Source organism: Anabrus simplex, chromosome 14, assembly GCF_040414725.1.
Source record: "Anabrus simplex isolate iqAnaSimp1 chromosome 14, ASM4041472v1, whole genome shotgun sequence".
NCBI classification, from domain to species: domain Eukaryota; kingdom Metazoa; phylum Arthropoda; class Insecta; order Orthoptera; family Tettigoniidae; genus Anabrus; species Anabrus simplex.
The window spans coordinates 87,638,907-87,656,660 of record NC_090278.1 but is presented as its reverse complement, the minus strand read 5'-3'; the positions used below and the strand labels follow the sequence as shown (position 1 = coordinate 87,656,660).

The following is a 17,754-nucleotide window of genomic DNA, read 5'->3' as shown; positions in this document are numbered from 1 at the left end:
ATGGCCACATGAATTCTACATGGAATACGATGTTCCATCGAAATAAAATGTAGTACTTTGTTGCAAACTAAGGCCAACAGATGTCAGATCAGAAGAATCTATAAACTTCTGACGTGTATAAGCGGTTGACGCAATCCGTAATAAATATATGAAATTGGATGCTGCTTACAAGCGGTACACAGAACTTGCAAATAATTACCTTGACGATTATAAGCGGCTGACATTGGGAAGGGGTAAAGGTATTTACCCAGTTAGCCTGGGTCGATATAGTTTTCCGCACCACCCTATTCTCTTCATTGCTACATAACTATCACATTCTACATCTTTTCTAATCTATCATACTGATCCCTTAATATCCCTCGGCCATTTCTACCCAGTATGCTTCCCTCCAAAGCTAAATAAATTACTTCTGCATGTCTCGGAAGGTGTCCAACCAACCTATTTCTTCCTCAAGCCAAATATCATCAAATTGTACTCTTACAACTACTCTGTCCAATACTTCTCTGTTTGCGATCCGACTGACCCATCTAACCTTCTGTAACAGTACATTTCAAGGGCTTCTATTCCCCTTCTTTCTGTTGCAGTTAGTGTCGATATTTCACACCCGTATAGTGCTACATTTCAGATAAATACTTTCAGAAACAACAGACTGACATGCATATCTATGTCCGTGATGAGTAGACTTATCTTTTTTTTAAGACTTCAAGACGATGGCAGTGTTCAACCCAAAGAAGAATATCATAGAATGTGAAGCTGATCAGAAGAAACCGTAAACAAAGTCATATATAAAGATTTGTAGTGGTGATGGTTGATACAATACACCAGGGAGAGAAGAATGAAAGCAGTGTTATTTGCAGATGATCTTCTAATACAGAGAAACAGTGAGAGTGAAGTGCAAGAACAGCTAAATGTATGGGAGGAAGTTGTGTTGTCTTAAGGAATGAAATTCTCAGCACAAAAGAGTGAAGTGCTAGTAACAACACGAAACAAGAACTGAGTGTATAATGGCATGACATTAGGAAGGGAGCAGTTGAAAAGAGCTTAAAGATTCAAATACCTGGGAAGTGTAATTGAAGAAAATGGAGGAAACAGGGTGGAAATCAATGAAAGAGGAAGGTGTGCAAATGGATTCTTTAAGAGTGGGACTGATATAGAACAGGGATGTACCACAGAGATGTATAGGAATTATCTGTAAGGCTTATTTTGTGCCAATATTGACATATGGATCAGAAACATGGGTGATGAAGGAGAGGGATGAAAGTAGAATATAAGCAGTGGGAATGAAGTTTCAGAGGTTTAACAAGAATGGACAGAGTAAGAAATGAGGGAGTTCGGGAAATGGTAAATGTCCTACAGGAAAAGATAGAAAAATCAAGGCTGCAGTGGTATGGACATGTTAAGAGAATGCCAAGAAAACTGTAGAAATGGAGTTGAAGGGAAGGAGACCTAGAAGAAGACCGAGGGACAGGTGTAAAGAAGAGCATCGAAGCAAGAGGAGGGAACTGGACAACAGTGACAAAATAGAAGTGGCGGATGGACAGAAAACACTAGAAAGGCTTATGTTCCAAGCAGAACCAGCCTGTGGTTGGAAAATTTTCCAGATGATGATGATGACGAATGTGTAAAGGAACATAAAATAAGAGCAACATACGGCAGGTCAATATAAGAAGAAGGAGAAACAGAATGAGGGCACAAGGACACATAGGAAAACACAAAAGAACAATCTCCACATTGGCTCTCTCCTCAACAATCCCAGTTCTTGTACATCCATCTCTTCTCAGCCCCTGACGAGCTCGTTTCTGCTTTCCAGCTTCATCAGGAGAGTGGACATCAACACTCACTCACTGAAGGCAAAGTGGTACCAATATTATTTCAAATAATGTACGCACCCAAGTTTTTCCTTCGCTAAATTCCAGGAAAGAAATTATGCACGGAGTGCATCTGCATATACACTGTATGTTATTGGTGCTGCTTTATGCTGTCCAATGATGGACACTAGAGGCTTTGTCGATGAACTAACCGCTTCCTCTGAAATGCAGATGAATCGCCAACAAGAAATCATGTGAAGTGTTACCTCTCGCAAAACACAGGACAGTATCTCCTGAAAGGCCTAACATAAAACGATGCACGTTCAGGTAAAAATGCTAGCAGGAGCAAGATATATATAAGTCTAGGAAACAGGTGGAGAGCGAACACTTACCATGTAAGACCGCTTGGGTAGAGAACACACAAGAGAAAGACGTGGGTGCAAACTTTTTGGCTGCAGTTTTTGTGAGTGAAGATTAGAATAATGATTTCCACCCATATCTTTCTCTTGTGTGTTCTCTACTCATGCGGTCCTACACGGTAATTCCAAGTTATAAATTTCATTGTTGTTCTGTATTGACTTTGAATATTCAGAATATATAGATATTTGAGGATTTCCACCCAATCAATACAACTTTTCATCACTCTTAGCGATTAATTATATTTTAAAAAATATGCGGTACATGTTTCATCTCCTACTTTAGCTGCTTCATACAGTTTAAATTAAAATACACATAACAGATACTGACAACGATCCACTGAGCTCGATAGGTGCAGTCGCTTAAGTGCAGCCAGTATCCAGTATTCGGGAGATAGTGGGCTCGTACCCCATTGTCAGCAGCCCTGAAGATGGTTTTCTGTGGTTTCCCATTTTCACACCAGGAAAATGCTGGGGTTGTACCTTAATTAAGGCAATGGCTGCTTCCTTCCCGCTCCTAGCCCTTTCCTGTCCCACTGTCGCCATAAGACCTATCTGTGTCGGTGCGACGGAAAGCAACTTCTTATAATAAGAACAACGATGTAGTACAGTACAACTTTTTAAGTCCTAGAATCAAATGAGTATGCACTGAGTACATTTTAAAAGATGCTTAGAACAAAATCTGAGCCATAAAATTGCAGTCTTAAAAATAGAATATATACCCACTGTTTCTTCAAGTTACAATAATCACACTTTAAAATCTTTTCTTTAAAGTAAAATTTGTGCTTCTTATGATGAAGATAAAATACATTATTCGTAAGTTTCCACAATTAATACTGACTGAAGCAGGGAGAATTTCTCAAGGTTGAATAGAACGAAGTAGTGAACTATTACGGTAACAAAAGTTGTCAAATTCATGCATGCAGCGTTCAATAAAGATAAGTATGTGGAAGAAGAAGAAAACAGAACTATAACTGGAATGACCCGAAACAGAATTTTAGCACAATAGTTGGTGAGAAAGACAGAACACTCACTCTTGTGTTGTTCTTGCATAGTAAGTCACTGCTCTCCATCTTTTATTCTAGACCTGATACAACTGATGATAGAAGGGAAACTTGAATGTGGCTGAAGAAGATTACCCGGGCGTGGAACATCCAACAGTGGTGCCACATTCAGGGTACAACCACCATGTTATGAGACATACAAAACAGGAAAAATGTCTCCATTTGTTACTTATCAGGGATCATGGCCTGTGTCACCCTGGGCCATACATTATCTTCCAAAAAACATCTTGAAAACACAGCTGCCAAAATTAGAAGGAAGGAATAATATCCTGCACAGGGTTTGTGGTACTACTTGCAGTGCTTCTGCAATAATGGTATGATGAAAAACGGAGTTAAAAGTCAGGTTATGAGTTTCACAAATAGGAAAAGTTCTCTCGGTTTTAATTAGAGCATTGATGGGGTGAAAGTTCCTTTTGGGGGTCATTGTAAGTACCTACGTGTTAATATAAGGGAAGACCTTCATTGAGGTAATCACATAAATGGGGTTGTAAATAAAAGGTACAGATCTCTGCACATGGTTAAGAGGGTATTTAGGGGTTGTAGTAAGGATGTAAAGGAGAGGGCATATAAGTCTCTGGCGAGACCTCAACTAGAGTATGGTTCCAGTGTAAGGGACCCTCACCAGAATTACTTGATTCAAGAACTGGAAAAAATGCAAAGAAAAGCAGCTTGATTTGTTCTGGGTGATTTCCGACAAAAGAGTAGCGTTACAAATATTTTGCAAAGTTTGGGCTGGGAAGACTTGGGAGAAAGGAGACGAGCTGCTCGACTAAGTGGTATGTTAGAAATAGGAAAGTGCAATAAATAAGTATTGATAGGTGGAAATCCTTTGCTATTTCTAATTGTGTAGTTCGTCAACATGGAGATGAAGGTTATAGATTACGATAAGTGGTATGTTCCGAGCTGTTAGTGGAGAGATGGCGTGGAATGACATTAGTAGACGAATAGCTATGAGTGGTGTCTTTAAAAGTAGGAAAGATCACAATATGAAGATAAAGCTGCAATTCAAGAGGACAAATTGGGGCAACTATTCATTTATAGGAAGGGGAGTTAGGGATTGGAATAACTTACCAAGGGAGTTGTTCAGTAAATTTTCAATTTCTTTGAAATAATTTAAGAAAAGGATACGAAAACAACAGATAGGGAATTTGCCACCTGGGTGACTGCCCTACATGCAGATCAATAGTGGTTGATTTGATTTTAAATAACTCTGACGTGTTCTGCATTAGGTCTTGTCTTTTCTGCAGTTGAATATTGTACTGCATTATGGCTGAACAACTCCTTAACACCATCAGACTTATCAGTGGACTTACTACACCCATGCAGGAAAGTTGCTCTGATTTGAGAATAGCCCAGCTCTTCCTATTCATTGTGGTATCTCTGGTCTGAGTAGGAGCCGGATGAAATCTAGACATCCACCAATCAACTATGCTAAAATTTTTTATGAAAACCATTTTGTACTGAATGTCTTATGTAAAAACGAATGGAATACCGACACCAACCTTCAAGTTTGGAGTGACTTCATTGGAACTACGCCTGTACCTGGTTTTGACCCACGAAGAAGAATGTGGGCTGTTCTCATTAGGATTTGGACTAACCATGGAATCTGTGCTGAATCACTCTTTAAATGGGGTAAAATTCCTTCTCCCCAATGTGAGTGCGGTGCTCCCTCACAATCAGTTCACCATATTGTGTTTGAATGTTAAAGAAAAGCATATCAAGCAAATCTGTCGGATTTCCTATTGCCAACATCCGTAACCATAGGATGGGTTTAGACTTCAAGATATCAGCCTGCCTTTTCGTGTGCCCCTGCGAATTTGTAAATATTAATGTATCTGTATCTGGCATGCTTTTGTTTATGTCGTACAATAAATAAACAAATCAATCAATCGATCAATCAATCAATCAATATCTCGATCAATGCAAAACGCAGACACTACCAGACAGTGATCCGCCCGGAGGCTTTATATGCATGCACCTGAAAATTTGAACCTGATAAAAACAGGATTGGTCAAGAAGTTAGAACTAGTGGAGAGAAAGATTCTGAGGAAGATACTGGGACCCCAAAGAGCAGAGAATGGATCATACAGAAAGAAAGGAAACCAAGAATTATATCTCAAGATGGAAAAGATCTCAGATACCATCCGGAAGAGGAGAGCCATGTTTTTTGGACATATCTACAGAATGAACCTGGGAAGACTGACTGGCCAATCAGATAATAAGATTTTTTGAGATCAGGAAAACTGCAGTGCACCGGTACCAGGAGGTGAAGAGCGATCTAGAAGAAATGGGAATACAATGAACGGAGATCAGCAACAAGGATGCTTACAAGTCGAGGATCAGGGCCATCAAGAGTCTTCAAGAAAAAGTTAAATGCTGTATCCAAGCACCATGGACAGAAGAAAGGAGGAGATTGCAGAGTGAAGGATGAAGGGGAACTGGACGAGGATCAAAGCCCAGAAACAGATGAAGCTAAATTCAAATTAATGTTGTCCATAGTCTGCCAAAACGAAAGACGATGAAGAAATAAATTAATTATTATGGTGTGTCATGGCCTAATAGCTCTGAAAAGAACCAAAGCTTGTTACTTGACATCGTCTGTGAAAGCCTGTTCTAGTATAACCTACTCAATGATGGTCAACAATTGTTTGTGGGGAGACAGCACCATTCACCAGACCTCTAGTTTTATGTGGAATCAAATCTTCAACCTTTCATTTAAAAAAAAACAAAAAACAAACAAACACCATTTCTTGACTAGGAATCAAACTGCAGCCATACTAGTGAGAAGCAAGTGACGATACCGTTCTGGTTTCACAGCCCTCAATAAGTCTTGCAAATGTAAACAGGAAAAAGGACCCTTCAAAATTTGCGAGTGTTTAATGAAACTTACTGGATCCAGCTTCTTCTTCATTCTGTCAGCAGGAGTGTCCGTCCACACAGATCTGTCACCAGGATCCATCCTCTCTCGTTTCCGGAACTGTCTTGGTCCGAGACCAAGATCGACTGCCTTCTCGGGAGGCAGTTCCAACATCCAGCTTTCACGCTTCTGTTCCGTGTCAGTTGAACTGTCCTGAAATTTCATGTAGATGCAATATTACACATTAACTTATTACGACCACTGATGAAAAGAAGAGTAATAATGTTGTTACGCTAAATAGTGCAGATCAAAATATTTAAAAAAATAAAATAACGGTTAGGTTCTTCAGTCTGCCAAAACATATTTTGAATAATAAATTTATAAAATGACTGAAAAAGAAAACATTTGGTACAGTCGCCATGTCTTTATTCTTAAAAGAACATCATCAGGTTCTATCAAATCACACTCAAATGTTTATAAATGTATACGTGTATTTATATTTATTTCTGTTTAAATACTTAGGAACGTGAAATCTGGAACTTATCTTAAGAAATCCTGCTTTGTCTCCACTAGCATTTTTTGACTGCTTCATTTTTAACATATCAGGTGTATGCATAAGTCTTTTCTGGTTTCACTAAGAGATGGCGCCAGAGAACAGTACGCAGCGTATGAATTTGACACATACGTCAGTTTGCCTGTCTGACATTAATCTACCAACACACAAAAGTTGAGTCCGCCAAACACTAGCGCCTGTGTTGTATCGTTTAGTGATCATGTCGATGTTTGTGCCTGAAAAAGAACATTTGCGGCATGCATTGCTGTCCTTATTTAATCAAAAGAAAACAGCTGTGGAAAGTCATCGTTTGGTGGTAGAAACATATGGAGAACACGCTCCATCGATTAGAACATGTGAGACATGGTTTCGACAAATTGCTTTGGCAAGAAGACCATGCTTTGTGTCTGGTGTGACCGGAGCGGTATCGTGTATAATGAACTCTAGTAGCCCACCGAAATCATTAATGGACAACGCTATCACCAACAAATTATCAATTTAAATAATGCATTGATCGAAAGACGATCGGAATGGGCCAGAAGACATGGCAACGTGATTCTGTTACACGACAATTTCCGTCTCACACAGCAAAACCAAAACCATCGCTTGAATGAGCCTTCTGCACCCACTGTACTTCCCCGACCTGGCGCCGTCTATCACCTCTTCATATCAATAGGGCATGTGCTTGAAGAGCAGCAAGTCACCAATTTCCAGGAAGTTGCAAAATGGCTCAGCGAATGGTTTGCTGCAAGAGACAAGCAGTTTTTCTGGCAGGGTATTTATAATTTTACCTGAAAGATGGGTGAAGTGTGAAGAAGCCAATGGCCATTATTTTGAGTAAACAAAAAATGAATTTCCCTTGAAAATTGTGTGTTTTCTTTACCACAAAAACTGCGTCGGGTGTCAGTAATTACTTAGGTTTAAGTGAATGCGAAACATTTGTTTGTTGATTTCTTGTTTGAAAAAAAATAAAAAAATATATATATCTATGCCGTATATGATGGAGTGGAGATAAAGCAGGACTTCATTAAGATACGTTCCAGATTCAAGTTCCTAGGTATTTAAACAGGAATAAACATAAATATCTATACATTTATAAATATTCCACTGTAATTTGATAGAATCTGTTGACGTTCTTTCAAGAACGAAACATGTCATTCTTTGTTTAACATACATCATTATAGACTGTTATGCCTTTCAGCGTTCAGTCTGCAAGCCTCTGTGAATTTACCAATCGCCACCACAATCCTCTATTTGTAACTAGTTCTGTGCCCTCGTTTAGTTGTATACCTCTTATCTTTAAATTGTTGGAAACTGAGTCTAACCATCGTCTTGGTCTCCCTCTACTTCTCTTACCTTCCATAACAGAGTCCATTATTCTCCTAGGTAATCTATCCTCCTCCATTCGTCTCACACGATCCCACCACCGAAGCTGGTTTATGCATACAGCTTCATTCATGAAGTTCATTCCTAACTTAGCTTTTTTTTTTTTGCCTCATTCCGAGTACCCTCCTGCCATTGTTCCCATCTGTTTGTACCAGCAATCATTCTCGCTACTTTCATGTCTGTTACTTCTAACTTATAAATAAGATATCCTGAGTCCACCCAGCTTTCACTCCCGTAAAGCAAACAGACCGAAGTAAACATAGTTTAGTCCAGGAGTTGACCTCCTACACCAGGAACCATTCATTTTTTAATAGTGTGAATTTTTATTCCTTGTATCTTACACTGATATATTTAACTTGTGTGTTCAACAGACTGAAAAGCTTTTAAGTTACATCATTGGAAAGTATGGCTTCCTTCTTAACAAATCTCTCTGTACTGGCACCTTCATTAAGTTATTTCCTACACTATCCCAGTAATGGAAATATTACTTATAATACTTTCATTCTTACCTTGGATACAATATCATGCCTCAACCTTCTTGCTCTCAGTTCTAATTGCCGTTGAGCTTGACTGGTAGCATCAAATTCCAGCTGGGGTCCCACGGTTTCACCTTCACTGTCTGAGCTGGCATCGTCATTCTTACTGGAGACAGGCTCTTCGCCAGGGTTTGGGCTGTCCGACTTGTTCTGTGCAGGTAACTTGAAGCCTGGTGGCAATGCAGGTCCAATATAGCTACGTTTATCTTCCTCTGGTTCAATCGCCCCTTTGACCTTGAACCCAGGAGGTAACGCAGGCCCCAGATACTTGTCTTCTCCTTCATCACCCTTGACAATTGCCTGTTCACTAGCCTTTTCATCAGAAGAATCAACAACACTATCTTGCAGCTTTGGAGGCAATGCTGGTCCGAAGAGATTGGACGAATCACCTTCATCTACGTCGTCTACACTACGTTGTTTTAATAACTCAGGGGGTAAAGTTGGTCCTATACACTTTTCACTACTGGAACTTGAACACTTTTCACTGCTTGGCTTTACACTATGTACAGCAGACTTCAACCTCGAAGGCAAAGCTGGTCCGATTGATTTCCTAGTTTCATTTTCACTATTTGAGCTGGCATCCTCCTCATCACTGCTAACAGTCCTCCTGTTCTGTGATGTAGATTTTAACTTTTTGTTTGCACGCACCTTTGACCTTTTTGAATGAAGATCACGGTTCTTCTCTAATTTTGGAGGCAAGGCCGGTCCGTACGATTCTTCCTCTTCTTCATCACAGAACAGTTCATCTGACATGTCAGCCGTTAGTATAAGGACAGAACCGTTCTCATCTTCTGTGTCTGCTCTGGAGCTAGTGGACGACGACTTACGTTTCACAGGAGCTGTGCGATGACCGACCTGGTCGCCGGCATCCTTGGTACTGCGAGGGTCCTCTACTTCTTCGCTAGAACTTTTCAGATGGGGAGGCAAGGCAGGCCCGATGAAGCCAGACATTTTTACAGTTCATCAATTTGTTCTTGAAGAAGGATTCAATGCCACCTTGCAAACCGGTGAGTTCTTACAGTACTCCTGGAATTCATACCTCTCTTTTTGAGTTTAGTTCTTTGATCTGAAACAAAGGGAGAATATGTGATAATGAAATCTGAAGTCATTGTTATCATCAATGTTGCCAAGAATTTTGTAAGGGAAACTTTAATTTATTTAATGCGCACAATGTGCAAAGAATTATTAAACTAGTAATCGAATATATCCTGAATATCCATAAAATACAAAGTCATGCATTATGTTAACATTGATGCTTTCAGGCCTGTACTTGTAGACATGATATGGGCTTATGCAGTGTCAAGAAAACAAGGTGAAACTCTTTACATTTATGTTTCGCAGAGAACTTTGCTCCGCATTTTCAGAAGATAAATCTCGACTGTTGCCAAGGAAGTCTTCTACAATAATGAGGGTTTGAATTTAACAATATTTTACCGTTTGAGAATTGTAGCGGTACGCTCGTTCATCACCAGGTGGCTGGCTCGCTGTATGCTGGGAGAGCACTCCAAGCGGGAGCTTCAACAACATTAAGCTCCAGTATGACATAACACAAAGCTTGGAATGAAAACCAACTGGTGATGATGAACGTACACATTTGGAAAACACCGAAACGAAATACCAATATAGAAAGGATAGGGAAGGGAACTACCTACGTAAATCCTTAATAACCACATTACTTCATTGATAGCCAGCATTCCTGTTGGTATTGTTAGGATTTTTATGTACTTCCACAGCTTCCCGTATAATCCTAGACCTGTAGTGTTTAGTGTGGGTAAGAGCTCGAATATCTTGGAACACGACATCATGACCCAACGATAGGGCGCGCTTAGCTACTGCTGACTTGTCTGGCTGGTCGAGACGGATATGTCTTTGGTGTTCCTTAATGCGAGTCCCAATGAACCCGCATGTTTGGCCAATGTATACCTTGCTGCAAGTACAGCTAATTTTGTACACCCCAGGGTGTAACAGTGGGGACAATTTGTCCTTGCTTTTACGTAAACTGTGAGCAATTTCAGTGACGGTGCCAAACATGGGTTTTTTAAATTTTTATTTTATTTTATTTAGCTAATATATTTACAACCCGTGTTTCACCTACAGGTATATCAAGAGATATTTACAGTTATGATAACAACATACGGATAAAGTATTGAAGTGAATGGAAGATTTTCTTGAGGAATTCTGTTACTTCGACAGTGTTCCAGTGGTATTTCACAATCATTGGCAGGGGAGTTGATCATAGCACAGCTGATCGTTCTCTCGAGTACGTAGTGCATTCAGTCAACACGTGTCGAGCAGTCTGTGGAGATTTTTCCGGGCAGCTGCAGAGTGGTATGTTCATTTTGTGGAGATAGGATTTAAAGCGACAATGATTTGTAATAAACTGGGTGGTTATGAAGTTGGGCCAGATAGATGAGGACAGCCTGTGTGGTAGCCTATATTAGGAATGAATAATTTTGTATGGAGGGAATCTTCGGAGCTGGTATATATGGAGTTCCAAATTGTTGTATAGTATTCAGTTAATACTTGTTTGGCATAATTTAGAGGTGGTGATTTGTAGTCTATTGTAGATTTATAGCTGGCAGCAATCCTGGCAAGATAGTCAGCTCTCTCGTTCCCCCGAAGTCCTGTGTGTCCTTCAATCCAGTGAAGAGTAATCTTGTTCGTTTTGTTGAGGGTAATAAGTTTGTCTCTGATTTGAGTGGCGAGAGGATGGGTAGTTTTCTTATTAGCTATGGCAAAAATTGCAGCTTTTGAGTCAACATGAATAGCGTAAGTTGAAGTAGTTTTTATGTAGTTCTATCCATTCCACAGCCATGATGATGCCCAATAGTTCGGCTTTGAATACCGAGCAATTGATATCTAACTTTTTTTTTTGAATGAAGATTTCTTTCGAGTTTTTCTCGACTACCATTCCTGCGATGTAGATGTTGATTCCCATAGGGAACCTAAAATATTTGTCCTGAATGAGTAAATTTATAATACCAATATAATGGTCCGTTATTGGACATTATAAATTTTCCAGCGAACTCATTCTTGGTTGCGTTTCGCCCTCGTGTGCTAAGTTAGGCTCGTCAGTTGGGACTTAGCACACCACCCAAGACGCAAGGCTAGTGCATACCGTGGAGGCCACTGCATAGGCTATTTGAAACCACCAGCAGTGCCAATGCACTATGAGAGCTATGTCTCATTTCCAAAAATAGATGCCTGCCTGGCCATTGGTATTGGTATTACCATTCCTGCTCCGACAAGGTTTTGGGTTTTCGATCCGTCTGTGAAGATGAGGACGTCTTTATCTACAGCTCCTGAAGTATTTATGTTTATATGATTACCTCTACGATGGTTTCTTGTTGATCTTGTTTGGATTTCAGTTCCTTTCAGTGAAGAAACTACTGTGTTTGTGGGTTGACCTCTGGAGATGGCTTTGATGTCATTATGTGAAAGAATGGCTGCATCTATGGGCATTGTGCAGGCTATAGCTTGCAAAGCATTGTTTGAGACTGTTCTGTATGCCTTTGTTGCAAATATGAGAAAATATCTTTGTATTTGTTGCAATTTCAATTTGGCTCCTTTGATATGGAGATGCTCCATACTTCTACGGCATACAATATGACGGGTAGAATAGCATGATTATATATCGTCATCAAATGATGATAAGACATGCCCCAAGTCGCTTTGGAACATCTGACTAAGTTGTTCTGGATTTGCATTATTTTAATGTCCAGGTATTGCATGTGCGGGTACCAGTTCATTTTGTTGTCCAGCATTACTCCCAAATACTTCATTTTAGACACAACGTTGAGATCCCAAGCTGTAACTGAAGGATGACTGGTATATTATTCCTTCTTCCTGATATGCATTGGCATTAGTGCTGACTTTTCCTTAGATATTTCAAGTTTGTGTTTTTCGCACCAATCCCGCACGATTTCGAGGGCTGCCTGAAGCGTGGAAAGGATACGAGAATGAGAAGGACCTCTGAACATGAGCATAACATCATCAGCATAAACAACTATATCCAGATCGGGTTCATTTGATAGCTGTACGATTAAGCCACTAATGATGACGTTCCACAGAGTGGGACCAGCGACCGAACCTTGGGGGCATCCTTTTGTGATGGCTTTTGAGATTGAAGTCTTTTCCAGGGTGAAGTGGGCTGTACGATCTTGTAAGAAGTCCTTAATGATGTTAAAAATGTTTGAAGGGCAGTTTTGTTCCTGTAAGCGAGCTAGAATACTAGCGTGCCATGCATTGTCGAAAGCACCTACAAAACTAGAGCAAGAAGACAGCTTTTCAGTCCAAGTCTTTTACACTGGTGAACAAAATCTGACACTGCCTTTATTCCATCTGTAGTGGATCTTCTTGCTGTGAATCCGTATTGTTCTGATGGTACCTGCCCGTTGGCTTGAAGAAAGTAGTTTAACCTCTCCATAGATAGTCTTTCCAGACATTTACCAGGGATTGATAGTAAGCTGATCCCTCGGTATCCTTCTACTGACTGCAGTTTTCTTCTGTCCGCTTTAGGAATTGCTATTACGTTGGCATTTTTCCATATTTTAGGGAAGCATCCGAAATGCAAGCAATTATTGAAAATAGTTTTCCAAAAATTTGGTAGGATATTGTGTATACTTTTAACTATTGCTCCATCAATTCCATCGGGTCCTGGGCACTTTTTAACCCTGAATTTTGGTTATAATATTCTCTACTTCATGGTCTGCAAATTCGAGTTCCGGTTGTGTGTTAGGGGCCCTAAAGTTCGAGTTTATCAATCTGATGTTCTGTTGTTCATCATTATCAGAATCCGAGACATCATCCGGAAATAATTTTTCGAGCAGTGCCTTTGCTGTGTCTATCTCTGATGAGGTTGAGGATCCATCTGTTAGGGTTAAAGTAGTTGAAGGCATACGTTTGGTAAAGCCTGTTTTACTACCCTTGTAAATTTTCCAAGGAGATTCTTTGATGTTCTCTGTACAGAATTGTTTCCAGGATTCACGTTTCGCTTTAATTAACTACAATTTGTATTGATTTCTGAGAGTTTTAAATTTATTTTCATAGATAATTTTAAGTGTTGGGTTTTTACTTTTCTTCAGTCTTCTTTTAGCTGTGTTAACTTGTTTCCTGAGGACATTTAACTGGGGAGACCACCAAGGCTTGAAATTATTTGTTGGTAAGAAAGGTGGGAAACAGATTTTATTTATTTCATTAAGTTGTTGCCATATGGATGCTAGAGTGCCTTCCAGGTGTGTTCTTGTGTTAACATTAATTAATTGCGTCATCCATAGATTGCCGATTTGACTGATTTTACGTTGGAATAATTTCCAGTTTCCTACTTGCGTGCGAATTGTCTAGTAGAGTTGCTGACTTGACGAATTAAGTTTCTAGAGGAGGTGTGAGTAGATAATTCAAAGGAAATAAGGTTACGATCCGATGGAGTGTCTTCTTCACTGACGTGCCAATTCAGAATTCTGTGGGCTTAGTTGGTAGATGTGACAGTAATATCAATCCAGCTATCCCCCTGAGCACCAGAGAATGTGGGACCATCCTTTTCATTTATTGTGATCAGACTGTTCGCAGAAAGAAATTCCACAAGTATTCTGCCCCTAGCATCTGTGATTGGGCTGAACCAGAGACTATGCTTACAGTTGCAGTCTAGACCCCAGATGAAGTTAGTTGGGTGCATGGAACTCAGGAACACTTGTATGGGTGAGAGATCTTGCTGTAGTGTATCGTACGGAGGCAGATATGAACTGGCTATGTAAATATCTTGATTGCCTGACATAGCAATGATAACATTATCAGCAGTGGAGAAACTGTGAAGTAGAATAAAATTATGTGAGATGTTGCTTTTGACGAGAATGCAGGCTCTAGGGTCGTTATCAGATGTGATGTAGTAGGATGTGTAATTTGAAGGAATAAAGCAGGGTATTCCATTATAACAATAGGGTTCTTGGTTGAATAATATGTCAACATTGTTGTGATTTAAAAATAATGATACATGCGCCATAGCAGCTTTGCAGTGATGAGTATTTAATTGTGCACATACAAGAGTATCCATGTTAGAAGTCGGTCTTGCTGCTAATTATTGACTTTCTTCTTTGAATTCTGGGTCATTCTTGGTTAAAGGCACTGTGGTTTATGTCGAGCTTCTTGCTGTTGTTTTTTACGAATGAATTGGCTCTGACGCAGTTAGCACAGCGTTGAATTCGTGGGTTATCACAATCTTTCCACTGATGGTCACCGGCACATTTTGAGTTCCATGGTTTTTATATTATGCTTGCGAAGGACCTTGGCAATTCTGTCTGTGGTGTTGTATGTGTAAGGCAGGTAGGCAGTTCCCTTCCCTTCTTCTTTCTGTGAGCTTTGATTAGTTGTCCCTCTGGGATGCAGGGCTCTAAGAATCTGTACATCGTCGTAACCATTACCCTTGAACGTGACTTCGAGTGTGTCTATCTCCTGTTATATTTGATAGCTTACAAATTCGTGTCTCTCTCATGGCGAGAGTCGTGAGAATGCCCTGTTTTTGTGCTGGATGGTGGTGTGAATCTGCATATTTTTGCTCTCAGAATGGCTTCAATTAAAGAATATGATTAAAGAACGGCAAATATCTTCAAGTAGATTCGGGAAGATATTAAAAACTCTACACAAGTTTCCTGAGCACATAGGTAACCCGAAGAAAATGTTTTACAGAGCTGCGTCTATTGCAGTAACAGTATTTTGTGGATGGGAATTCAGCTTCGTTAACACGATAAAGAGGAAGCAGGGACTTTTCCTGGACATCACTACACTTGGAGGTGCCATATAGCTCACAGTAAACGGACCACCCTGGTGTACCGTAGACAAGTGGTATTTCTCGTCAGGCCAGTGGCCACAAATCCTGCGAGGTGAAGCATGAGGGATAAGCCTGCCAAGTAAATTTTCATTTTTAAAATCAGTATTATCCAATCTACAATTTGATAATGGAACTAAAACTTATACAAATCTGCCTAATAAATAATGGAGCATTGCAATAAGTTTTGGTTTATGCTTAATGTTAACAAAATATATTTTCGACTCCCCACTCCCACTTTCTAGCGAGAGAGAAACACAAACAATTTTCTAGGGCTGTTTTACAGATAGTAAGAAAGCTTGCTCCTTAGTCTTAAGAAGGGTGGTTATCCCCTGTAGCTGGTGTATTTGATGACTGCCTTGGTGCCCTTGCTGACAGCGTGCTTGGCCAGCTCTCTGGGAAGCAAGAGACAACCGGCAGTCTGGATCTCCCGACTGATGATGGTGGAGCGCTTGTTGTAGTGGGCAAGACGGGAAGCTTCAGCGGCGATACGCTTGAAGAGGTCTTTGACGAAGTTGTTCATGATGCTCATCACCTTGCTGGAGATGCTAGTATCAGGATGTAACTGTTTAAGTACTTTGGAGATAGAGATGGCATAGATCTCCTTCCTCTTGTGCTTCTTCTTCTTATTATTATTATCTCCCTCAGAGATGTTCATCTGGGCCTTGCCAGCTTTCTTGGTGGCCTTTCTGCTAATCTTAGAAGGCATGGTTGTCTCATGTAGCTACTGAGAATCCAAACGAATGGCTGGGGCATTCGGTTTGAGCATGTCTTTGAAAGAAAAAAACCCTGAATTGGACTAGCCAACTGGGGCGAACTAGCTGCAACCTCATTGGCTGGCTTGCTGCCTCACGTAGCCTGCCAGGGTACAAAACTGGTGCTCACAAGTGGCAAAAATGGACAAAGAGTGGAAAATACAGACCTGCAATGAGTCAAGCTTGTGTTGACGGGCAGGAGACAGGCTACTCATATGACACGAGGCAGAGAAGTAAAGAAATCGGACTTAAGAGAATACAGAGTGTGGGTAGTGTAGGAACTGAAGGAACCAGATGTGAAAAACCTAAGGAGTAAGTTCAATGGTTCCAGGCTCTTATTAAGGTGTCTGTACACTCTAGACTGTCCTCTCTCTCTAGGTAGAAAACCATGTACACTGTGGGAGACATAGTACAGTTAGGGCAGCACTATGTAGATCACTCACCTTCCTGTGCCAGTCTAAAGAAGATGCATTTCTGCAGCTGTTGTGTTATTCAACTTGCTTAAAAAGAAACACCCATGATTAATTTTTTAATATTGATGCAGGGGGCAGTAATGTTTGCATACTCTGGTCTGAACACACCAAACTGGAAATCTTTACTACAACAACGATACATGACACCATTTATTATTGCTGATGATGCTTTTCCATTGAAAACATATAACAATGAAACTACACCCTTTCAGGAAAAACTCCCATACTCTCTCCAGTCTTGTGTTGTTTTAACTTCATGTTCAGCTAGATGGCTAAATGGTTACCAAACTGGACTGTGATCTGAGGGGACCTGGATTCCATTTCAGGCCAGGTTGGGAATTTTAACTTTCATTAGTTACCGTATAATCTCGAGTACCACACGCACGTTTTTTTTTCCAAAATTTCGCTTCCAAAATTGGGTGTGGGTCTTATTTAAAAATTTGGGGAATTTATCTTTCCGAATGTGCGTAAATCGGGCATCACTGCCGGCGCAGCTTAGCATCAATGCTCTCTCCGCTCTCAGTATATGCTACTTTCGCACTTGGGGTCAGCCTCACGCACATTCTCGGAGTATCAACATGAATTCCACAAAGTGTTTGTGATCTTTTACTGCGAGTGAGAAACTGAAAGTAGTTCGGGAAACCGAAATGATTGGAAATCGTGCCGCCGGTAGGAAATAAGATATTGACGAGTTGTGTATTTGCGATTGGAGAAAGAAGAAAAATGTGCTATTAACATGTAGTGGTGATCGTAGAGCTTTTCGTGGACTGAGTGAACAGTTTCCAGAAATTGAAAAAAAACTTTATAAATGTGTGACAGAAAGGCGGGAATTGGGATTTCGTGTGTCAACCGAAATGCGTCAGCTAAAGGCAAAGGAACTTTCTACGGAAGGGTTTAAGGCAAGCCGAGGATGGGTTTGTAATTTTTATAAAAGAAATGGGTTAAGCGTACAAAGGCGTACCTCAATTTCACAGCGTCTTCCTGGTGCCTACGATGAGAAGTTATTGTCGTTTCAGTGTCACATAAGTTGGTTGCGGAAGGAAAATGCATATTTGCTTTGCCAAACTGGTATGCAGATCAAACGCC

The 17,754-nt window shown here is 40.3% G+C and overlaps 1 protein-coding gene across 1 annotated transcript in view; it reads right to left on the bottom strand.

Annotated features, from left to right (window-relative positions):
• Positions 1-17,754, bottom strand: part of LOC136885668 (uncharacterized) — a 28,137-nt gene that overhangs the window by 7,545 nt on the left and 2,838 nt on the right. Inside the window, exons 2-5 of the mRNA XM_068230303.1 lie at positions 15,799-16,137; positions 9,660-9,686; positions 8,594-9,580; positions 6,179-6,358 (exon numbers count right to left, since the gene is read on the bottom strand). Coding sequence (XP_068086404.1) covers positions 6,179-6,358; positions 8,594-9,580; positions 9,660-9,686; positions 15,799-16,137 — 1,533 coding nt within the window. The remainder of the gene's footprint in view (positions 1-6,178; positions 6,359-8,593; positions 9,581-9,659; positions 9,687-15,798; positions 16,138-17,754) is intronic.